The sequence below is a fragment of the Stenella coeruleoalba genome (assembly GCF_951394435.1).
Source record: "Stenella coeruleoalba genome assembly, chromosome: 1".
In the NCBI taxonomy this organism is placed as follows: Eukaryota; Metazoa; Chordata; class Mammalia; order Artiodactyla; family Delphinidae; genus Stenella; species Stenella coeruleoalba.
In genome coordinates, this window is record NC_137169.1 from 98,577,523 (window position 1) to 98,602,931 (window position 25,409).

At 35.5% G+C, this 25,409-nt stretch overlaps 1 protein-coding gene across 9 annotated transcripts in view; it reads right to left on the reverse strand.

Moving 5' to 3' along the window:
• Window positions 1-25,409, reverse strand: part of ST7L (suppression of tumorigenicity 7 like) — a 152,907-nt gene that overhangs the window by 95,512 nt on the left and 31,986 nt on the right. For all 9 annotated transcript variants that reach the window (XR_013829337.1, XM_079928717.1, XM_079928715.1 and 6 more), the window contains exons 8-11: window positions 24,865-24,962; window positions 24,320-24,434; window positions 22,027-22,099; window positions 20,994-21,096 (exon numbers count right to left, since the gene is read on the reverse strand). Coding sequence is in view for 8 of the 9 variants with exons in the window: in XM_079928717.1 (XP_079784843.1) it covers window positions 20,994-21,096; window positions 22,027-22,099; window positions 24,320-24,434; window positions 24,865-24,962 (389 nt within the window). In the remaining variant the exon portion in view is untranslated. The remainder of the gene's footprint in view (window positions 1-20,993; window positions 21,097-22,026; window positions 22,100-24,319; window positions 24,435-24,864; window positions 24,963-25,409) is intronic.

Sequence of the window (25,409 nt, forward strand, 5' to 3'; positions counted from 1 at the left end):
ATAAATGCAAATTCCAAAGATCAGAACATTCCTATAGGTAAAAATAAGGTAATAAATGGCTTATGTGTGACTTTACTAAACACAAATGGAAATTCAAGCTGAGGAAATAATGTTGGAGGAAATTACTTACTTTTCCAAAAAAGAATAAGTGTAAAAAATTATAAAACACAATTTTGGAATAACACGTTGTGGCAACATTCAATATTTTTTCTTTATTTCCCTTCTATAGTGAAGGAATTTAATTGTTAAGAAGTTCAATTAAATTAATATTTACTGAGTGCAAATCACTATGCTTGTTAGGGAATGCCAAAACACTATTCTCTAGAGCTTCCTAAGGTAATGAGAAAGACAGATTTCTTTTTCTATTTTCTCGGCCGCACTGCACGGCTTGTGGGATCCTAGTTCCCTGACCTGGGATTAAACCTGGGCCCCTGGCAATTGAAAGCGCAGAGTCCCAACCACTGGACCGCCAGGGAACTCCCGAGAAAGACAGATTTATTAAGTTAAAAATTTTAACCAAACTGGGACTTCCCTGTGGTCCAGTGGTTAAGAATCCACCTTCCACTGCAGGGGATGCAGGTCTGATCCCTGGGTGGGGAACTAAGATCCCACATGCCTCGGGGCAACTAAGCCCCGCCTGCCACAGCTACTGAGCCTGCGTGCTCTAGAGCCCATGCATCACAACTAGAGAGCCTGCATGCTGCAACTACTGAGCCCATGCGCTCTGGAGCCGGCGCGCCACAATGAAGGGCCTGCACACCACAAGGAAAGATCCCACATGCTGCAATGAAGATCCCATGTGATGCAACTAAACCCTACGCAGCCAAATTAAAAAAAAAAAAATTATAACCAGACTATGTTAAGTGTTTCACTAGAGGTATAGATGTATATAGGAATATGGATAGGAGGTATTAATTTTTTAATTTAGTTTTTAATAACAGCTTTATTGAGATACAGTTCGCATGCTTTACAGTTCACCCATTTAAAGTTCACAGTTCAATGGTTTTTAGTATGTTCACAGATATGTGCAACCATCACAATTTTAGAACATTTTCATCACTTCAAAAGGAAACCCCAAATGTACATTGGTGCAGCCTCTATGGAAAACAGTATGGAGGTTCCTCAAAACAACTAAAAATAGAGTTACCATATGATCCAGCAATTCCATTCCTGGGCATATATCTGGAGAAAACTATAATTCAAAAAGATTCATGCATCCCAATGTTCACTGCAGCACTATTTACAATAGCCAACCTAAAAGTCCACTGACAGATGAATGGATAAAGATGTTATACATATATACAATCGAATACTACACAGCCATAAAAAAGAATGAAATAATGCCATTTGCAGAAACATGGATGGACCTAGAGATAATCATACTAAGTGAAGTAAGTCAGAAAGAGAAAGACAAATACCATATGATATCACTTATATGTGTAATCTCAAATATGACCCAGGGACTTCCCTCGTGGTCCAGCGGTTAAGAATCTGCCTTCCAATGCAGGGGACGCAGGTTCGATCCCTGGTTGGGGAACTAAGATTCCACATGCCGTGGGGAAACCAAGCCTGCATGCCACAACTACAGAGCTCATGCACTCTGGAGCCTGCGTGCCACAACTACAGAGCCCACGTGCTCTGGAGCCTGCATGCCACAACTAGGGAGAAGCCCGCATGCCGCAACGAAAGATCCCCCATGCCATAACTAAGACCTGACACAGCCAAAAATAAAATAAATTTTAAAAAATAATAAATAAAATAAAATAAAATATGACCCCAGTGAACTTTTATGAAACAGAAACAGACTCATGGACATAGAGAACAGACTTATGGTTGCCAAGGGAAGAGGGGGTGGGGGAGGGATGAATTGGAAGTTTGGGATTACCAGATGCAAACTATTATATAGAGGATGGATAAACAATAAGTTTCTACTATATAGCACAGGGAACTATATTCAATATCCTGTGATAAACCATAATGGAAAAGAATATGAAAAAGAATGCATATATGTGTATAACTGAATCACTGTGCTCTACAGTAGAAACTGACACAGCATTGTAAATCAACTATACTTCAATAAAAATTTTAAAATAAGGAAACCCCATACTCTTTAGTTATCACCCTCTACACCCACAATCCCCCTAAGCCCTAAGCAACCACTAATATACTCTCTGTCCTATAGATTTGCCTATTCCAGATATTTCATACAAACAGAATCACATAATATAGGGTCTTTTGTGACTGGTTTATTTCACTTAGCATACACCCATGCTGTAGCATGTATCAGTACCCCATTCTTTTTTGTGGCTGAATAATATTCTATTGTATGGACAGACCACAGTTCTTTATCCATTCATCATTTGATAGACATTTGGTTTTCACCTTTTGGCTATTATGAATAATGCTGCAATAAACATTTGTGTATGAATTTTCATGTGAACAAATGTTTTCATCTCTCTTGGGTTACCTAGGAGTGGAATTGCTAGGCTATATGGTAATTCTATGTTTAAGAGGTATAAATTATGATTTAAACCACTTGATAGAATTTGGGATTTGAGCTGATATATAAAGACAGGTGGAATGTGGATGAGCAGGTTGGGGGGTATGGTGGGGAGAAGAACAGGAGGACATATTCAATGTACAGGGCCAACCTGAACAATTTTAACTCTTGAGACTTGAGAGCATACTGCAAGATGAGTGAGTGTGCCTGTTAAAGAAGTTATGACCTATCAATTCTTATTAACATATGAAATTAAATTCTAAACTCTTGAAGAAAATACTTGCCTTAATATTATAATCCATAACAAAAGCAGCATAATCAGTTACTGCACTAATCAAATATACTAATTACATGAAGAAAGATGCAAAATTACACTTGTACATCATCTTTACTATTAAAGTGGTCAACTTAAAACAAAATCTTTTAAAAAATATTTAGTTAGCTAACTACTTCTTCCAAAGACTGAGGCCAGAGTATACCTCCCCTACTAGACTAGCTGTGAAACAACCTCTTTGGGTTTCAATAATTTGATACCAAATTATGTGTCATATGGTCCAAACCACATTAACATCTATTATAAGATATAAAAAGAGAAACATTCCAAACGTGTCTTAAAAGATATATTCTCACATTTCAAATTCTAAGTTCCTCAGGTCATTACACAAGCTAATAAGATAAACAACATGAATTAAACAGTTGAATGTGTGAAACACTTTGTAAAACTACTACAAACAGGAAGAATTCTAAAAATAATTGAAGTGGTTTTAAATTTTAAGCCTTAGGTTATTAATCAATACATATGTACTCATGGTATTAATACATCTAAAGTAATTTTTCTTTTTTGTTTATGGAATATGCCTTTCCAACACTTACTGAGCTTAATGCTCATCTTGAATTACTCTTATTCCTATACCCCAATAAAGGTGAAATTAAAAAGCAAAAAGATAAAAAGAATAATTACTCTTAGTCTTGATGTCTCTAGCTCTCTCCTCAAAGTGTAAGAATGCAGTCTGCTTATCAATTTATTTTAGCAGATGTCACAAGCTATGAGATTATTTACTAATCCAGTTTGGGGACTTAACATTTCCCATTCAGTTTCTTAAAGGAATGCAGCAGAGGTTGTGTCCTGGTCAAGCAAAGCCCATTTGCTGCCTGGCTGGGTTCTCTACCCTTAGTGCCTTGGGCCTATATTCAGGAGGGTAATATTCTTTCTAATCCTCTTTAATCCTTGCCCATTTTTTAAAACACAGTAAAAGATCACTCGCACCAGGCGACTGTGGGAAAATGGACTCAAATAGCTGACCTCTGACACGACTCCTTATGCTCTTTGCAAGTGCACTAAGAGCTTCTTCAGTAGGAAGCAAAGAAAATGAAGCAAACACAGTGGAATCTCCATCATAAAAAGAATATCTTATTTTCAGAGAGGTTTAATACTTAAACTAAGTCCTTTCGATTAGAGATCTGTTTTATTTTACAGATAAAAACATCTCAAATTATTTTCAATGTGTTTTAGAACCCTGAAGCTTTAGACTAAACCCTATCTTGGTAGCCACTTAGCAAATGGTAAGCAAAGATATTAAGTTAACAATTATTGAGTAAAACTTATATTATAAAAGGTATCAACTTAATATATCTAAAAATACTTCTGTTAATAGCAACTATATATCTATACTTTCACTGAGTAATAATCTAAGTGACAATTCAGAATCAGATATGGTACGTTTATTAGGAAATAATACTTCAGGATTTTATATTAAAAATCTTCACTATTTAATCATTAAAAAATTGTTTCCTTATGCTACCTTACTTTTTATTATCATGTCTTACCTACCAGCAAATGTCCTCTACAATTTGACTTCAAAGAAATTCTTATATTTCAGTTTCTGAAATAGGACAGTGAAATAGAATTTCACCCTCAAAATATAAAGAAAAACTTTCAGTTTAAAGAAAATATACTTAGGGACTTCCCTGGTGGCACAGTGGTTGAGAATCCGCCTGCCAGCGCAGGGGACACGGGTTCGAGTTCTGGTCCGGGTGGATCCCACATGCTGCAGAGCAACTAAGCCCGTGTGCCACAACTACTGAGCCCGTGCTCTAAAGCCCGCAAGTCACAACTGCTGAGCCGGAGCGCCACAATTACTGAAGCCCGCGTGCCTAGAGCCCGTGCTCCGCAACAAGAGAAGCCACCGCAATGAGAAGCCTGCGCACCGCAATGAGGAGCAGCCCCCGCTCACGTCAACTAGAGAAAGCCCGCGGGCAGCAACGAAGACCCAATGCAGCCAAAAATAAAATAAATTAAAAAGACAAAAGAAAAAAAGAAAATATACTTAAAATATGTAATTATAGGATTATTACTCATTTTATCTCCTCCACAAAGTGCTACTCAAGAATTTCTGCTACCCAGAATAAGGTGTAGTCACTACATGATAGAAACCATATCCTTCATATTCTACTTCAGCACCTAGTGTATTACACTATCCAAAGCAGGTCCTAAAATAATTAACTGACTGGATCTGATATATATAGCTAAAATGTCTTCAAACTCATACCTTTAAGTATTTCAGTTTTACTTAAAGATATTTTCTAACTTTCTGGGCAAACTAAAAACAAAACAAAATGAAAACAAAAAAATTCAGCTATCAAGACTTTACTTCTGTAGGAAGAAGAATATGAAAGGTTAAAAACTGACGGGTAATTTGTTTTGTTTTGGTCTCTTTTTTTTTTTTTGCTTATAAAAGTACATGCTCACAGTACAAAAATGCAAACATTACAGAGTTACACAGAAAAGAATCTATTACAAGATTGGAGAATAAAAGAAAAAAGGAAATAAAGATAATAATCTTATTTATGTTTGTCTGGATTTCTTTTTTTAAGCATAACATACTGATTCTACTTTTCTGAAATATAGTATCAAACTGTTACGCAACTCACTTTTTACTTCACAATATATCTTGTATATCTCTTCCCATCTCTATATAGATCTAACTCATTTAAAATATAGTATAGTATTCCATTAAAAGCTGAGTTCTTTTATCAGTTAAGAAATAAGGTCATGCTGAAATTGTACTACTGTCCTTAAAAGGCCCAAAGTGACATAATGTAGCAAAACTCACAAAATATTAAATGGCTTAAAAAATTGATGGGATCTAAAATTTTATTTTCTTTACCTTAGATAGGTCTTTATAGTAATGCAGATCTAAATTACAAACATGTTTATTTACCAAACATTTATTGAATGTCTGTTATGTGGTAAGTAGAATATCAGACATAAAATGATGCTAAGACAAGAGTCCTGCTTTTTAAAAAGCTCACCAATAACTAAGGGAGAGACATACAAACAGACCAAAAGAAAAAAAAAAAAAAGATGATTAAGGTACTAAGGAAACAGAAGAAAGAGCCATTACCTCTGCTTGGGAAAAGTGGGAAAGACACCTCTACAAAGGAGGCAACAGATGAGCAGGATCTTGAAGAATGAGTAGAAACTTGCCAGGTAGAGAAGAGACTGAGCATATGTACAACGGTAGGGAGTCATAATGAGACCTGGCCAATCCAGGGAATAGTAGCACTGGAGGTAAGGAACAAGGCAGAAGTGGTGAGGAGCGAGGCTGGAGACAGATACTGGGCCCAGACTATGAAGGGTTTCTATACACGCAATACTACGGGGTTGGTCCTTATCGTATAGGCAATAGGGAACAAGCAGAGCTCTTTAGGCAGAGTAAGATTTGCTATTTAGGTGGATAACTCTGGCAATGACCAGAGTAGAGAGGGTTTGATGGCAGGGAGACCACTGAGGAATCTGTTTTAATGGTCCAAACAAAAGATGGTAGAGTATTTGAGATTACTGTATTTCTACACATACATATCTGTATGTTTAAAAATGCACAGAAAATGTCTGGCAACATATACACCAAACAGAAACAGTGGTTACGTGAGAGAAGTAGAATTGGGAGAGAAGAAACAGGGGATTTTTTACTTTATAAACTTCTAAAGGGTCTGAATTTTTTTTTAAAGCATTCATTACTTTTATAACAATAATAATTTTTAAAAGAATAGGGCTTCCCTGGTGGCGCAGTGGTTGAGAGTCCGCCTGCCGATTCAGGGGACACGGGTTCGTGCCCCGGTCCGGGAAGATCCCACATGCCGCGGAGCGGCTGGGCCGTGAGCCATGGCCGCTGAGCCTGCGCGTCCGGAGCCTGTGTTCCACAACGGGAGAGGCCACAACAGTGAGAGGCCCACGTACCACACACAAAAAAAAAGGTAGTGAAGGTGCACAATGAGCAGTGACAGTGGGGATGGAGAAGATGGCTAGATCTGAAAGAGATTTCAAAGGTCATAATACGAGTTGGTAATTTGGAAAGAGCAGAGTAAAGGTTAATTACAGAAGAAAATAATAAAGCCATAAGTCAAAATATAGAAATAAGGAAGGAGAGGCAAGTTGGAGAAGAGACTAAAAAATAAATTTAAAAAAAATCAGTTTGAGAACACATTAAAGTGTCTGAAGTACTTATTAGATACCCAGGTAAAAATTTCCACAACTAGATAGAAATGCAAATCTAAAGACAAGGAAGGAAGCCAGAGTTAACATATTTGGAAATAACTGGCAAATAAAATATAGTTAAAGACATAAACCAAGGCTGGTACCTAGTATGTGCTGCAGGACCTTCCATATTACCTCCAAATCATCTTCTTGTTATATCTGGAAATTGCGTGGGCCAATTTTAACTAGTATTCAACTATGGACAATATACTCAAATAATTACTCAAAGTCTCTTGCTTTTCGCTAAAAATATTAAAAATTAAAGCTACTTTGGAAGCTATAGTTAAAAAGACATAATGATGTATGGTCTGATGGTATCTTTTATAACTCTAAATCCATACCTATGCTTACGCTCAAATTCACTTTAATTTTGAATTGCTTTGATCTTTATAATTTATCTCTAGATTACTTTGTTTCTATTACTTTGCAAATCTTACAACAGCTTTTGACCAAAAGCAATATAATTCTGACCTGAAGTAACGATAATGCTTTATAATCTTCCTCTTAAAAGCAGAGGTTAAAGAAAAATCTCTCTGAAGGCATCTGAAATTAAGGTACTTTGCTCTTGATCAGTCATGCACATCAAGACCAATTTATCTCTCCAATTAGTTTTCTCAGTGCACATTCTATGAGATTGGACAGGCAGGCTGAATGCAAAGATTCCACATGGAGGTGTATTATAAGGGAGACTAAAGAAAGTTCCCAGATAGAAAGTAAACAACTGCTGTATGAATAAACTGAAAGAAAACATGATACTACCTAGCAGCCTCAGGAGCAAAGGGAAAGTGATCTTATATTAAAAAGAGAGGGATGGGAGGCTAAACAGGGCATGTGCTTCAGGAAAATGACTTTCCAAATCATCCTACAGAGCAGCATCTCAAGAGATAAGCATTTCATATCTCAACCCTTCCACCTGGGCCACAGTACAATATAAGGGAAAGGCAAAGGCCTCACTGTGCTCTAAGTATGGGTCACAGACTTTAACACCACTTCCCTTTATTCCCTGTACTCCTGCTATGCCACTCAGAATCTCAACTGAGTGCCCATCTCCCTCATCTTTTACTTATGCTGCTATAATATAAGTAGTCTGGCCAAAAGAAATGTAAGCCCGCTGCTAAAGACCTAGTACCTTCTCTAATGGATGGGACTCATAACATCCTACGGGCTTCAATTTCTGATCAGCCAGAATGGATTTTACCTTTTATGTATCCATTTATTTTTAAAATTCCCCTTGCACTTGTAAAGGCCTCCTGGCATGGTCTACTTGCTTAGCAGCACAATACCAAAACCAGTTTTATTGTAAAATAAGAATAATTTTAAAAAGCCACAGATAGCATATTCCTAAACATGTACTCAAGTTGCAGAGATTTACTAAACAAGGTTTTGTTTTGTTTTTAAATGTTCTACGCCACTCTTCCCTCAAGGGCTTCTTCTGGAAGACACAAACTGTCCTCAGGGTATTAAGTAATTCAAATTAGTTAATTCCTAACTGTCTCACCTAACCATCTTCACCTTCACCCCATCTCAACAAAGGAATCCCCAAATCTTATACACTCTAAAGCACTAAACTAATATTTACAAGGGAAGAGGACACACTGGAACAGCTTAAACAGGAGGAGAAAATGGTAACAGAGTATAATAAAGCAGTGATGGCCATAATAATCAATGCTGTTGCCTGACACTCAGACATTGTGTTGAGAACTTCACATATATCATCTCATTTAATCAGGAGGCATGATACCTTGACAGTGCTTTCCATGTTGAGTCTGATTCTTTTTTCTTTATTGAGGTATAATTTAAAAACAGTAAAATGCACGGGTCTTAAGTATTCAGTTCGATGAGTTTTAACAAGGGACTTCCCTGGTGGTCCAGCGGTTAAGAATCCTCCTTCCAGTGCAGGGGATGCGGGTTTGACCCCTGGTCAGGGAACTAAGATCCCACTTGCCGCAGGGCAACTAAGCCCACGAGCTTCAAATACTGAGCCCGAGTGCCACAACTACAGATCCCGCACGCTCTGGAACCCGTGCACCACAACTAGAGAGAAGACCAAGTGCTGCAATGAAAGATCCTGAATGCCACAACTAAGACCTGACACAGCCAAAAATAAATTTAAAAAAAGAAAGAAAGTAGACAAGCAACACCATCACCCCAGAAAGTTCTCCTTTCCAGTTAATACCTCTATCCTGACCACCTGAGGCAACCACCATTCTAATTTCTACCACAATAGATCACTTTTGCCTTTTCTTGAATATCACATAAATGGAATCATTCAGTATATATTCTTTTGAACGCTATATTTTTAAGATTCATCCATGTTTTGCTGTACCAGTAGTTCTTTTCTTTTTATTGCTAAATAAATTTTTTTCTCTTGGATGCACACCTTGGAGTAGAACTGGGTCATAGGGTGAGGTATATGTTTAATTTTATAAGAAACTGACAAAGTGGTTGTATCATTTTATATACTCTTAGCAGTAATGTACTAGAGTTCTAAATGTTCCACATTCTTACCAATATTTTATCAGTATTTTCAATTACAGCCATTCTGATAGGCATGATACCTTCTAATTTTATAATGCATTTCCTTGATAACCAACAATGGTGAGCACCTCTTTATGTGTTTATTGGACATTCCAATATCTTCTTTTCTGAAGTATCTGTTCAAGGCTTTTGACCATGTTTTACATTAAAGTTGTCATTTTATACTTATATATTCTGGATTTGAGTCCTTTGCCAAACAAACAAACTGGAAATATTTTTTTTCCTATTTGTGGTTTGCCTTTTCATTTTTTTTAAAATGATGATGATTTTTATTTATTTATTTATTTATTTTTGCCACACCGCACAGCTTGCAGGATCTTAGTTCCCCAACCAGGGATCGAACCTGTGCCCACGGCAGTGAAAGCACGGAGTCCTAAACACTGGGCGGCTGGGGAATTTCCTGCCTTTTCATTTTTCTTAACACTGTCATCAGTGAGAAGAATTTTCAATTTTTGAAAAGGCCAATTTAGAATTTTTTCTCTTACAGTTAAGTGCCTATTGTGTCCTAGGAAATCTCTGTCTACCCCAAAATTTCAAAGATATTCTTAGATGTTTTCTTCTAGATGTATAGTTTTAGCTCTTACATTTAGGTAAATGATCCATCTCAAATTAATGTTTATGTATGCTATGAGAATATTTCATGATTTTTCCCCCCATTCAGACATCTAGATGTTCCAGCACCATTTGTTGAAAAGAGTTTCCTTTCCCCACTGAACTGCATTGGTGCTTTTGTCAAAAACCAAATGACAAAATACATATAGATATATTTCTGGACTTTCTATTCTGTGATTTTGTTTTTAAGGCAAGTATCTCAAATTTAAATCTAAAGATAATAAAATTTAGAAGAATTTGGTGGTAGTATGCTAATTAAAAAAACCTTCAATGAAATATTGCAGCAAGCTATTGCTAGATCCTAAATTAAAGTTAGATAATACTATTCTAACTGATGTGTAAAGTGTCATACTAAGAACAATTACATCTATAGCAAATCATGGATATTTTTGGATTTAATATTTACGATTTCAATCATCTGTGCTATCTCTAAACATCCATGATTTATAAAGCCATAATTTTGCTAAGGAACAAATTTCAATCATTTGTGCTCTGAGGCTTGTGCACACATGTGAGTAACTTACCAAATGAATAACCCTAGTTGAATCTTCAGCATCCATATCTCAGCAAGGTTCATGACCCATCCTCATGTTCTCATTTCAGGAGTAAAATTATATGTTATACTGGTATTTCTCAACCCATGGAGATTCACAATGGTTTTGGACCATATTAATCAAGAATGTCAATGGCTAACTATAATAATAATGTTAAAGAATACTTTTTATAATAAAAAGATGAATTTAAAAATGTGCAAAGGACTTGGATATTTATCCAAAGAAGATACACAATCCCACTCCTGGGCATATATCTGGAGAAAACAATAATTAGAAAAGATCCATGCACCCCAATGTTCATTGCAGCACTATTTACAATAGCCAAGACATGGAAGCAACCTAAATGTCCACTGAAAGATGAATGGATAAAGAAGATGTGGTATATATACACAATGGAATATTATTCAGTCATAGAAAAGAATGAAATAATGCCATTTGCAGCAACATGGATTGACCTAGAGATTGTCATACTGAGTGAAGTAAGACAGAGAAAGACAAATATCATATAATATCGCTTGTATGTGGAATCTAAAAAAAAATTGGTACAAATGAACTTATTTACAAAACAGAAATAGAGTCACAGACGTAGAAAACAAACTTATGGTTTCCAGGGGGAACGGGGGGGGAGGGACAAATTGGGAGATTGGGATTGAGATATATACACTACTATATATAAAATAAATACCTACTAAGTACCTACTGTATAGCACAGCAAACTCTACTCAATACTCTGTAATGGCCTATATGGGAAAAGAATCTAAAAAAAAGTGGATATATGTAAAACTGATTCACTTTACTGTGCACCTGAAACTAAAAACATTGTAAATCGACTATACTCAATAAAAATTATTTTAAAAAATTTAAAAAAAGAAGATATACAAATGGCCAATAACCACATTAAAAGATGTTCAACATCATTAGTCATTAGGAAATGCAAATCAAAATCATGAGATGCCACTTCACACCTACTAGGACAACTACAGTCAAAACACAGACAATAACAACTGTTGGCACAGATGTACAGAAATTGTAACCCTCAAAAATTGCTGTAAATTTTTGGGAATTTTTTACATTGGGAATGTAAAATAGCACAGCCAACTTTGAAAAACTTGGCAGTCTCTCAAAAAGTTAAGCATAGAGAATTACCATATGATCCATCAATTCCACTCCTAGGCATATACCCAAGAGAAGTGAAACCATGTGTCCACACAAAAGCTTGCACATGAATATTCACACCAGCATTATTCATAATAGCCAAAAAGTGGAACCAACCCAAATGCCCATCACCTGATGAATGGATAAACAAAATGTGGTATATCCATACAATGGATTACTACTCAGCCATAAAAAGAAAGGAAGTATTGATACCTGCTACCTTATGCTAAGTGAAAAGGCCACATAATATAATTCTAAATCTACAGAGACAGAAGGTAGATCTGTGTTGTCATGGATTTGGGGAGAGAGGAATGGGGAGTGACTGCTAATAGCTACAGGGTTTCTTTTGGGGGTAATAAAAATGTTCTAGAATCAGAGAGTGGTGATAATTACACAACCTTGTGAATATACTAAAAACCACTGAATTGTATACTTTAAAAGGGTGAATTATATTGTATATGAATTATTTTAATTAAAAAATACTTCTTGATGGTTGGATAATAAAAAAATGTGAGACACAAGAATGACTGAAACAGGATGCTATGGAATATTTAAAAAGTATGAAATATTTTCTACCGTAAAATTTTAAAAACCAACAATTTCTATAGTAGCTGAAAGATACATAATCTTTTTCTTGTTTGGTGACTAAAACAAAATGTTTATTGAACCAAAGCCATACCTAGGTAATGAAGAACAAGTCAAAAATCATGAAAACATGTTGTTCTAATTTTTTTACTATTACTATCATAGTTACTGTATACTGAATTCATTCAGTAGATTAAAAAAATCTGTAAAAGCAATCAATACTGATGAAACATCTAAAGCAAATTCATAGCCTGAAGAGATTTATGTGATCTTTTTCTACTGCACTTCTAATGGCTTCCAGCTTTAACAAATTGCACAGCTCTAGACCTATAGCCATTTCTGTTGTAGTTATGTGGAAAGTAGCCAAAATAGTTCCTGCTAAAACAGCTTTACAATTTGTCATTTTACTGGTAAGATTCATAGAACATTTGAAAATTTGCATAATAAATTTATAAGAATAAAAGAAGATTTAAAAATATATATATATATTTAAGTGTCACTGTTCATTAGGTTAAGTAAGTTATCATGACACATTGCTGAAGTCTGAGGAAGAAAACCCCTAAAGCCCTTTATGTTTGCTGGCTCCAGCTGAGAGAATCACAGATAGAGACTATAATAGAAGAGAGAGGGGAGAGAATATCTGTACATACTTCATCACTTGCAAAAACAGCCACAAATTCCAGCGCTCTTCCAATTCATATAACACTAATGTTATTTAAGTGGGATATTATCCAAATTGTTGGAGCATAAAATATCCCCCCTAAAACCTTAATTTTTAACCTGTTTGGTAACACCCAGCTTAAACTGCCTATCCACAAACAATAACGTAAGGTTACAGAGCCATTCTACTCAGTTGGATATTTTGATAGAGCTGAATTGTCAACTGGTTTTGGTATTTAGGTAAGGGGAAAAAATATACAAATTTCTACCTATAAATAAAAATGATTTTTTTTCAGGCAAGGCTTTACTGGTGCTAAAAATGATTTTCAAATATTGCAGTATATACATATTACATACTTATTAAATGTATATTTATATTTAATTAAATAACATATTTTACAGTTTTACTGACGTATACTTTATATATCACAAAATTTACCATTTTAAGTATACAGTTCAATGATTTTTACTAAATTTATACAGTTGTGCAACCATCACCATAAAAAGTTCCCTCATGCCTGTTTGAAGTCAATCTCCACTCCTACCCACAGCCCCAGGGAACCACTGATCTGCCTTTTATGTCTATAGTTTTACCTATTTCATAAATTTCATATAAATGGAATCATACAATATGCTGTCTTTTTTTTAAGGAAATATAATACACTCCTTGGCTCAACTGTAAGTACTGATGATAATTTATTTTTTTTAATATTTATTTAGTTATTTGGTTGTGCCAGGTCTTAGTTGTGGCAGGTGGGCTCCTTTAGTTGCGTCAGGTGGGCTCCTTAGTTGCGACTTGCCGGCTCCTTAGTTGTGGCATGCAAACTCTTAGTTGCAGCATGCGTATGGGATCTAGTTCCCTGGCCAGGGATTGAACCTGGGCCCCCTGCATTGGGAGCACAGAGTCTTAACAACTGCGCCACTAGGGCAGTCCCCAATATGTTGTCTTTTTTTTTTAATTTAATTTTTGGCTGTGTTGGGTCTTCGTTGCTGCACGTGGGCTTTCTCTAGTGGCAAGCTGGGGCTATTCTTTGTTGCAGTGCGCAGGCTTCACATTGCAGTGGCTTCTCTTTGTTGCAAAGCATGGGCTCTAGGCACACGGACTTCAGTAGTTGTGGCTCACAGGCTCTAGAGCGCAGGCTCAGTAGTTGTGGCGCACGGGTTTAGCTGCTCCGCGGCATGTGGGATCTTCCCGGACCAGGGCTCAAACCCATATCCCCTGCACTGGCACTGCGCCACCAAGGAAGTCCCCAATATATTGTCTTTTGTGTCTGGTTTCTTGCACTTGGCATAAAGTATTTGAGGTTCATTTATGCTGTTGCATGTACTTATACTTCGTTCCTTTTTAGTGCTAAGAAGTGTTCCATTATGTGGATATATCACCACTTATTTATTCATTCACCTATCTTTGGACTGTTTCAAATTATTTGCTATTGTGAATAATATTGCTATGAACACTTTCATACAAGTCTTTGTATAGGCATACGTTTTCATTGCTCTTGGGTAAATATGTAGGAATGGAATTGATGGATCATATGGTAAGTATATGTTTAACTACACAACTGTTTTCCAAAGTAGCTATACTATTTTAAATGCCTGGCAGCAATATATGCATTTTCTCTACATTCTTGCCAACACCTGATATTGTAAGTCTATGTGAGTATAGCCATTCTAGTGGATATAAAGTAGTATCACACTGTGGTTCTAATTTGTTTTCCCAATGACTAATGATGCTGAGTATCTTTTCATGTGCCTTCTTTGATAGCTAATTCATAAACCTTCTTTGATGAAGTGAGTTGTTTGTCCTATTATTACTGAGTTATAAAAGTTCTTTATAAGTTCTGGATACCAAACTTTAAGAGATAAATGACCTGCAGTCATTTGGCTTATCTTTCCATTTTGTTAGTGATAACTTTTGAAGAGCAAACATTTTAAGAAGTCCAATCTATCAGGTTTTTTTTAATTGATCATGCTTTTGAAGAAATCTTTGCCTAACCCAGGTTCTGTTTCCTTCTAGAATTTTTATAATTTTACCTCTTACATTTAGATCTTTGATCCATTTTGAGTTAATTTTTTATTTGGCATGAGGAGAGGGTCTAGGTTGTTTGTTTGTTTTTCACATAGATGCCTGATTTTCCCAGCACCATCTGTTGAAAAGATTATCCTTTCCCCATTGAATTGCATTGGAACTCTTCTTGAAAATCAACTGACCAAAATTATGTGAGTTTATTTCAGGATTCTCTATTGTCTTTCATTGATCTACATTTCAACCTTCATGCCAATATTATATTATCTTAATTACCGTAGCTTTAAAAATGTCTTGAAATTGGGTAGTATAAGTCCCTCTAACCTTACTGTTCTTTCTCAAAACGGTTTTGGCTATTCTAGATCCTTTGCATTTCCATATAAATTTTAGAATGAGCTTGTCAGTTTTTTTGTTTTGTTTTTTTTGGGGTTTTTTTTGTGGTACGCGGGCCTCTCATTGTTGTGGCCTCTCCCATTGCAGAGCGCAGGCTCCAGACGCGCAGGCTCAGCGGTCATGGCTCACAGGCCCAGCCACTCTGCGGCATGTGGGATCTTCCCGGACCGGGGCACGAACTCATGTCCCCTGCATCGGCAGGTGGACTCTCAACCACTGCACCACCAGGGAAGCCCAAGCTTGTCAGTTTTTACAAACAAGTCTACTAGGATTTTAATAGGAATTGCATTTAATCTACAGATCAATTTGGAGAGATCTTAACAATAATTAGTCTTCTAATCCACAAACATGGTATATATCTCCATTTATTTAGGTCTTCTTTAATTTCTCTCAGAAGTATTTTGGAGTATTTCACTATATGTGTGTGTAGGTTTTTAAACTCAAAAGAAGTATCACTAAAAGCATCACAGATTATTTAGACAGATTCAATATGAAGGTTAATATATATTACATATCCAACAATTTAATTTTATAATTTGGGCAATGCCTGGGATTTCCGCTACCCTCCCCTCACCCATGGTGGCTCTGGCAGTAGTTTTGAAAACCAATGCACAATGTACACCATCAGAATTGTTACTGCTGAAACTGACAAAGGACTAATCTCCAAAATACACAAGCAGCTCATGCAGCTCAATATCAAAAAAAAACAAATAACCCTATCCAAAAATGGGCCGAAGACCTAAATAGACATTTCTCCAAAGAAGATATACAGATTACCAACAAACACATGAAAGGATGATCAACATCACTAATCATTAGAGAAATGCAAATCAAAACTACAATGAGATATCATCTCACACTGGTCAGAATGGCCATCATCAAAAAATCTAGAAACAATAAATGCTGGAGAGGGTGTGGAGAAAAGGGAACACTCTTGCACTGCTGGTGGAAATGTAAATTGATACAGCCACTATGGAGAAGAGTACGGAGGTTCCTTAAAAAACTAAAAACAGAACTACCATACAACCCAGCAATCCCACTACTGGGCATATACCCTGAGAAAACCATAATTCAAAAAAAGTCATGTACCACAATGTTCACTGCAGCTCTATTTACAATAGCCAGGACATGGAAGCAACCTAAGTGTCCATCGACAGATGAATGGGTAAAGAAGATGTGGCACACATATACAATGGACTATTACTCAGCCATAAAAAGGAACAAAATTGAGTTATTTGTAGTGAGGTGGATGGACCTAGAGTCTGTCATAGAGTGAAGTAAGTCAGCAAGAGAAAAACAAATACTGTATGCTAACACATATATATGGAATCTAAAAAAAAATGGTTCTGAAGAACCTAGGGGCAGAACAGGAATAAAAATGCAGACGTAGAGAATGGACTTGAGGACACGGGGAGGGGGAAGGGTAAGCTGCAATGAAGTGAGAGAGTGGCATGGACATATATACACTACCAAATGTAAAATACATAGCTAGTGGGAAGCAGCTGCATAGCACAAGGAGATCAGCTCTGTGCTTTGCAACCACCTACAGGGATGGGATAGGGAGGGTGGGAGGGAGATGCAAGAGGGAGGGGATATGGGGATATATATATATGTATATGTATAGCTGATTCACTTTGTTATAAAGCAGAAACTAACAAACCATTGTAAAGTAATTATACTCCAATAAAGATGTTAAAAAAAAAAAGAATTGTTACTGCTGAGAATACATTTTACGTAAGAGGGTTTTTAAAGCAGAAAAGAACAACCACAGGGAACAGACAATCCCGATTTTGTTATTTTGAGTGGGAATTAAATAAATTTTTTAGATATCAATGGTGTATTTAATTTGAATAGTTCTGATTAATAACTGCTGCTTATCTTCTCACACAAGGAACAGATTTCCACCCCATCTTGGGTACTAACAATAACAACCACTTCTGTAAAGCTTACTACGTGTTAGGTACTCTTCTAAGCACTTTAAAGATATGCACTCATTTAATCTTAATAACAACTCTAAGAGGTAGGGAATATTATCCCCAGCTTACACATGAGGAAACTCAAGTCTAGAGAAGTTAAGTAACTTGTCCAAGGTAATACAGCTAGGAAGTAGTGGAGCCAGAATTCAAATGTAGGCAGTTTAGTTGCTGAATCCGTTCTCTTAACCACTCTGCAGCAAGAGAGAGCAGAGCATTTCATATACAAGTATTTTTAGACCTCTGCTTCCAGTAACGGAAGACTGGGTAACTCAGATGAACCCTCCCAGACAGCTAGAAAAGCTGTCGATTTTAAAAAATTGAATCAAATACATCAGATAATTAACAAAGGGTAGAGAATTACCAGGCCACAGTCTAAAGACGGCAGAAAGCAGAGAAGTAAGCCACACCTGGGGCTTCTTTCACTATAGGGACATTTGACAATTCTGGAAAAGATAGCTAGGAGGCTGTTCAGTATTTTTGCCAGTTTCGTAAGGCTACTGGAACAAAAGTTGAAGTCCAAGTCCTGTCAAGAGTGAGAGCCTGGCAAAACCCTCAGGATTGGACTGGGACTCTGAAAGCTGCATCTTAGGAATAAGGGTGAACCAGAAATAAACTGAAACTTTCATGGACTGCAGTCCAGTTTCAAGTCATCCGGGTAGACCAGAAAATTTCAATCCCTGAAACTGAATTAAGGTGATCCTGTCCTACCAATGCTTCTTCCAGGCATCTAAGGGCAAGGAAAATCCTCTATGAAGGAACATAATATTATCTGAGATTTTAAGCTATTTCTACAATTTTTCAAATAAAATATCTGGCACATAGCGAAAGAAAATCAGGCATAAGAGAAAAGACGATATGAACATGATGCAGCAGAAAAAAACAGATGTTAAAAACAGAAACAGGGACGTTCTAGATATTGGGATTATCAGAGAAAGACTTTAAGATAACTACTTTATTTTCAAAGAGATAACAGATTATATTTAAACTTTTGGCAGAGAATTCAAACCTATAAATAATACGAGAGATGTGAAAAATAAATAGAAATTCAAGAATTAAAAAATGTTTCAAAGGGGTGAAATCACACAGTGTATGTTCTCTGGCCACAATGCAATTACGTCAGAAATTATTGATAAGAAGATAATTTTCATATGTTTTAAAATTAAGAAATACACATCTAAATGGAATAAATATACCTCTAAATCAAAGAGGAAGTAATAGTGGAAATTAGAAAATATTTTTGAACTAAATTATAAAAAAAATAATGCTATAGTATGCAGTTAAAATTGTACTTAGAGAAAGGTTTATAGACTTAAATGGATATGTTAGAAGAAGAAACATTAAAAATTAATGAGTTAAATACCTTATAAGAAGATACAAGAGGGACTTCCCTGGTGGTTCAGTGGTTAAGAATCCGCCTGCCAGAGCAGGGGACACAGGTTCGTGCCCTGGTCCAGGAAGATCCCACATGCCACGGAGCAACTAAGCCCATGTGCCACAACTACTGAGCCTGTGCTCTAGAGCCTGCGAGCCACAACTACTGAGCCCACGTGCCACAGCTACTGAAGCCCGTGCACGTAGAGCCTGTGCTCTGCAACAAGAGAAGCCACTGCAATGAGAAGCCCGCACACTGCAACGAAGAGTAGCCTCCACTCGCCAATCTAGAGAAAACCCGCACGCAGCAACGAAGACCCAACACAGCCAAAAATAATTAATTAAAAAAAAAAGAAGATACAAGAATTAAAAAAAAATGGGGCCAAAGAAAGTTGAAAGAAGGCTGTAAAGAGCAGAAATGAATGAACCAGAAAACAAACAGTAGAGAAGATCAACAAAGCCAGAGGTTGGTTCTTCACGAAGACTAATAAAATTGATAAATCCCTGAGGAATCCAATAGAGGGCCAAAAAGAAAGGTAGCCAGTGTTATGAATTAAAAAATGGATGTTACAACTGATTCTGCACATATTAACAAGCTAATAAAAGGATTTTATGAAATCTTTATGCCAATAAATTTGAAATTTTTGATGTAATAAATTCCTAGAAAAATACAACTTACCAAAAGCTAACACAAGAAGAAACAAGAAATGTGAATAGTTATGGAATGGTTAAAAAAATTGAATTTGTAATTAAGCTATTAAAGATATGAAATTTGTAATGAAAATTCTTCTCACAAAGAAAAATCCAAAATCAGACAGCTTTATCAGCAAATTCTTCCAATCACTGAAGGCAGAAATAATTCTAATTTTTACACAAATTATTCCAGAGAATGATAAAAGAGGGACAATTCCTTAACCTGTTTTATAAAGCCAGCAATAAAGGAAAAGTATAGACTAAAAATATAAGAAAAGAAGGAAAAACATAATTAATAAACATAATTAATGTCAGAATGGTGGTTAAGTTTAGGCAGGAGGGAGGAAGTTGTAATTGGGAAAGGGCAGGTGGGTTTCTGGGGGCTGACAATGTTGTTTCTTGACCTCAGTGGTAGTTTCCACTCATTTGCTTTATAATAAATCATTAAGATACACATTTCTGTTTTTTACACTTTGCTGTATATGTATTATAATTCACACTAAAATTTTTATTGAAATTTATGGGACCAGTTTCACTTAATGAGAGAATGGCATAAATATTTGTTGACTCTCATCCTTAGATTTCAGTAATATTCTTGACTCTGTCTTTACTTACTCTAACAGACTTACAACTTGCATTTCTTCGAGATTATTTTTTAGAGGTTAATCCTTTAATGTTTACTAGTTTCCAAATTCCACTAACATATTATACTGGAATCAACAGTTACAATTACTCTTTTAAATAAAGGCATATTCTTGAATACTCTATACTCCCTAACTTGGGGCATTGTTTTTAAAATCCAAAATTTCATCTTGGGTTATAACACACGAAGATTAACCAATGATCTGTATGTCTGCAAGGTGTACAATATTAAGACAAATGAGATGAGTACAGTTCATCTGGGACTAAATAAACATCAACTCAGCAGTTTTTCTGGGAACTTTCACATCTGTTTCCTAACACTGATTATTTTAATCTATTTGTCTTCAGTCTTTGTCTACCCAGCCCTCATTCAAAAGCATCTGTCTAGATGTAAACAGCTTTTATAGTAACAGGATATTTGATTTAATGATCTGAAATATGAATGATCTTTTATTAGGACCAAGCCATTTTATTTCTTCTCTATAACTATAGTAAAAGGAACAGCTAAGTGAACATATTGTACATCAAATTTTATTTTGACAGCAATTATAAAGCCTATACTGAAATACTGCTCCTATCCACCTTTCTAAATTCTTTTTAACATCCCCTTTAGGGTAAACACTAAGCATCAAAATATAGCAGACTAAAACAATTCTGCCTCAAATTATGGAGACCCAAACATTGGTCTATACACTGTTACCAATTTGATTAACTTAAATAAAAGTAGTATTTCTATCATAAAGTTTCTTACTTTTGGAACATGAGGATTAAATTCCACAGCTCTATGAATTGCTTCCACAGCATTAATTTCTGCTGTGCTTAACCCTCTTCTGGAGGCTGTTTCTGGAGAAAATCTGTAAGAAAACCACAAAATGAAGAAATAAATATTTAAATAAATAAGTATTTTAATCAATTAATTGAGATCGTAATTTAGCACCCTAAATGAGAGGTTTCTGGTGATGGCTAAAGTCAAAGCCAAATGGCTACTAAACATAAAAGTAAAGCCTTTGGTTCAACATATAAAGGAAGGCAGCATAAGAAATGGAAATATTCAAGTTAACGTGAAGAAAACCTTCAGAAGTCCATTAAAGACACACTTTGGGCAAAGTAATAAAATAAGAAATGCCACACAGGGACATCTAGAGAATCTCATGAAATAGAAGTACATTCTTATCAAATTTTCACTGTTCACAGACTGTGAACAGTCCATTCTAATTCATATCAAGCTACAGTAATCTAAGGTGAAAGAAAGCAGTTGCCATTTGGTTGGTTTCTGAATAACTTACCTGTGCAATAAAGAGAAATTCATTAAGGACAGCCAAAAATACAAGGAAATCAGAATAACTCAGAATTATAATCTCAAAACAGGTAACATGAAACCTATTTCCCTACCACATATCTTACAATTACCATCATAGCTACTATGTACTGGATATACTTTCTATCTAGCATTGCTTTGGGCATTTAACACATATAATCCTCACACAACCACCCTACAGTATTATTATTCTCATTTTACAGATAATAAAGAAACTCACACTGATTAACTTGACCAAAGTTCCATAGCTGGTATGCTGTAGACTTTGAATTTGAATCCAAGTTCACTTAGCTCTAAAAACCTTGCTCTTTCCACTACACATAGTAAGAAGCTTCTAAGCCCCATAAGATCAAGGGTTATTCAGCAGGAAGTAGGGGAAAAAAAGCATTGTTTAAAGTCAGTGGATGAAAAACAATATTGAGTTTAGCAGTCTTTCTAAACTATTATAGTTTTCATAACTACTTACTTATCTGAAACAGTCCTTGTCTTCAATAGTGCTGCTGTATAACAGATGGCTGCTGACTTTGGAAGGCTTATATCTATAATAATAATTTTTAATTTGGGTAAGAATCACAAAAATATCTTAAGACAATTTCTAATAAGAATAATTCATAGTTCAAATTCAATGGATATAATATAGTAGTAAAAGCACATGGACATATAATTGGAAAACCTGAGTCTGAATCTTGATTCTACTATTTACCAGCTATGCATCCTTGAACTAGCACAACTTCTTTAACCTCAGTTTTCCCAAAATAGAGAAATGGTACTTTTCTAGCAGAGATTAAATTAAACCATGTCTGTGAAAGCCCTCATACAATGGTAAAAAGTACTCAACAAATGCTTATAAGAAGCTGCTTATAATAATACTATCCAAGGAAAAAGCCATTGTATAGATAGACCTATGTAAAAACTCCACCTATTCACGGAGAAAAACTAAGATTAAGAAAAAAAAAAATTAACAGGACTTCCCTGGTGGCCCAGTGGGTAAGACTCCGCACTCCCAATGTAGGGGGCCTGGGTTCAATCCCTGGTTGGGGAACTAGATCCCACAAGCTTGCCGCAATTAAGAGTGCACATGCTGCAACTAAGAAGCCCGCATGCCACAACTAAAGATCCTGCGTGACACAATGCAGATCCCACATGCCGCGACTAAGACCCGGCACAGCCTAAATAAATAATAAATAAATGTTAAAAAAATTAATAGTAGTTAAGTCCAGGTGATATAATCGTGGGTGGTTTTCATTTTTTTCTTCTTCTGATGTTTTCGCATTTTCTACATTTTCTTAAAAGATGATTTTTTATAAAATAAAAAGAAATTGAGAACTACAATGAAATTAATTATATGAGTTCTTTCTTAAAGAATGACCAAAATAATGTTATTGGCAGAGTAAGACTACAGAACTCTCTTTCCAGATTCCAGAGTTATACCAGCAAATGGAGAACTAAAGAAGTAAACTTGCTTTTAACTTTTTCAGGATTCTAGAAGGGTGAAAACTGGGGACTCATAAAAATAACTGAAAACACAGAAGCATATCCAAGTTGCTAGTTTTATTTTATTTTTAATGAATAGGTCCTATCTGATTTTTCATATTCAGTCCCTAAGCTTGTTCATCATAAGTATCATAAGCAGGCCATGCATCTGATAAGTAACATATGGAAAGAATTTCTCACAAATTTCTCCATGAGCCTATACTACTCTAAAGCACTTCCTAAGAATTCCAGATGTTTAAAAGAAATAAACTTCTCTTTCCAAGTGTAACAAATTTCAAACTTTCCAAGTCATGGAGATTCCCAAGCTAATGGGTAGGAGCTTACAACAGGAGAGTGTGAATAAGTGACTTAAATGTGTTCTAATACAGTGAAAGATATGACCAGAAATATTATGCTAGTTAGGATGTTTCCAGCTTGGGGTTAAAAGCTGATGCCTTACTCAGAATGAGGAGAAAGGCTATGCTTCTCAAAAATTCTCCCAAATCCATTTGTGGTAAACTGGAACTGTTATCGTATAATAATAAAAATAGCCAACATATATTGACTTCTTACTTACTGTTGGGAGACTAGTAAACAAACAAATGGAATACCTAAGTTTAAGTTCAAGCTTGCCACTTACTGGCTAGAAGACCTTACCCAATCACTTAACCTTCTTCTACTCCAGTTTTCTTATTTACTAACCGGAAACAGTAAAAATATTGTACTTGTCCTACCACCTCACAAAATTGTTATAAGGATCAGATGAGATAATAAATTATACTTTGTAACTAAAAAGCATCGTAAAATGTTATTCTGAGTTACTCTTATATATACTCTAAGCAACTTCTGTTAGCCTTCCCTGCCACTCCAAAACAAATGAAGTGCATAGCACCCCATACTTTTCTATTACCTCACCTAACACGCTATGCCTCAATATAACTACTATTCATTTGTCTGTATGTTCCACTAAACGGTAAATTCTACGAGGGCTAAGTCCATGTCTTCTTATTCACCACTGTATTCCAAGCGCCTCACTCACATTAGGCGCTCAATAAAAAAATGAATACATCTTGAGAGAAGGAAAGCTCCTCCTTGCAGACTTTTGCTACCAAAAGTACTGATAAAGAGGATACTTAATAGCAACTTATATCCACAGATACTAGATACTGACTGGTAAGAATGCAAAGAGAAAATCACAGAAATACCAGAGTAGGATCACATTTATGATTACTTAATAGAAAAAAAATACTTTAACCATGCTATTAACTAAGAGAATTATCACTCACCATCATATTTTGCTAGAACTGCTTGGACATCTGCATAGGCCTGTAATTCTAAAAGTGATTCTAGGAGATTTTCATGGATGTTCAACATGGTAAGAGGGGGAAATTCTTTCATCAACTGTATATTAAAAAGAAAAAAGATTAAAATTATACAAAAGGAACTCAGAGCTGAATCAAATTCACTGAGGTAGAAATTCTTTTGTTTCTTAAAACTGTGGAGACTCAACCTCTAAGAAATCTATGTATATTAAATAAATATCTTGTTATAAAACTATCAATTAAAAAAAACAGTGATTCTGGGGAATTTCTTGGTGGTCCAGTGGTTAGGATTCGGCATTTTCTCTGCTGGGGCCCGGGGTTCGATCCCTGGTCAAGGAACTAAGACCCCGCAAGCTGGGCAGCATGGCCAATCAATCAATCAATCAATCAATGTTAGAAAAAAAAAAAGGAAAACACATAGTGATTCTGCATTAACTTAACTGGCAACTTAAAACACATTCTGTTTTTGAAGGAATAAAGATAAAGGTTGAGTCATCAAATTTACTTACATCTCTCATTATTTTTACTGCTTCTCTTATTCTTCCTAATTTTCTTGCACACATTGCCAGTCTTCTTTTAATATACACCAGTACATTGGTATCTCTCCCTATTTAGAAAAACAACAAATGACACAAAACTATCACTTTTATATTATGACCTGCTACTTCATTAACATATTACCTGTTAATTTTATTTGCTTACCTTGGGAGGTTCAATTAAAATTAAATTGTGTCAGAATGGAAGAATATTAATAATAGTTGAATTTGGGTGATGGACAATGAACGAAGGTTCATTATACTGCTCTATTTTTATAGATGTTTGAAGTTTTTTATACTAAAAGCTTAAAAAATATATAGAGAGAGAATTACTTTTGCCTCTAACATTAAGTAATCTGAGTACAGTATATATAAAGTAATTTGTGTATACTTGGCAAGTAGATTTTACTATTAAAAGACATACATTAATAGGAAGAAATAACATTATTAAGTTTCTGCATAAACAATCTACTATTTTAATATTCTCTATTATCTTAGCTGACAAACAAAAGATATTC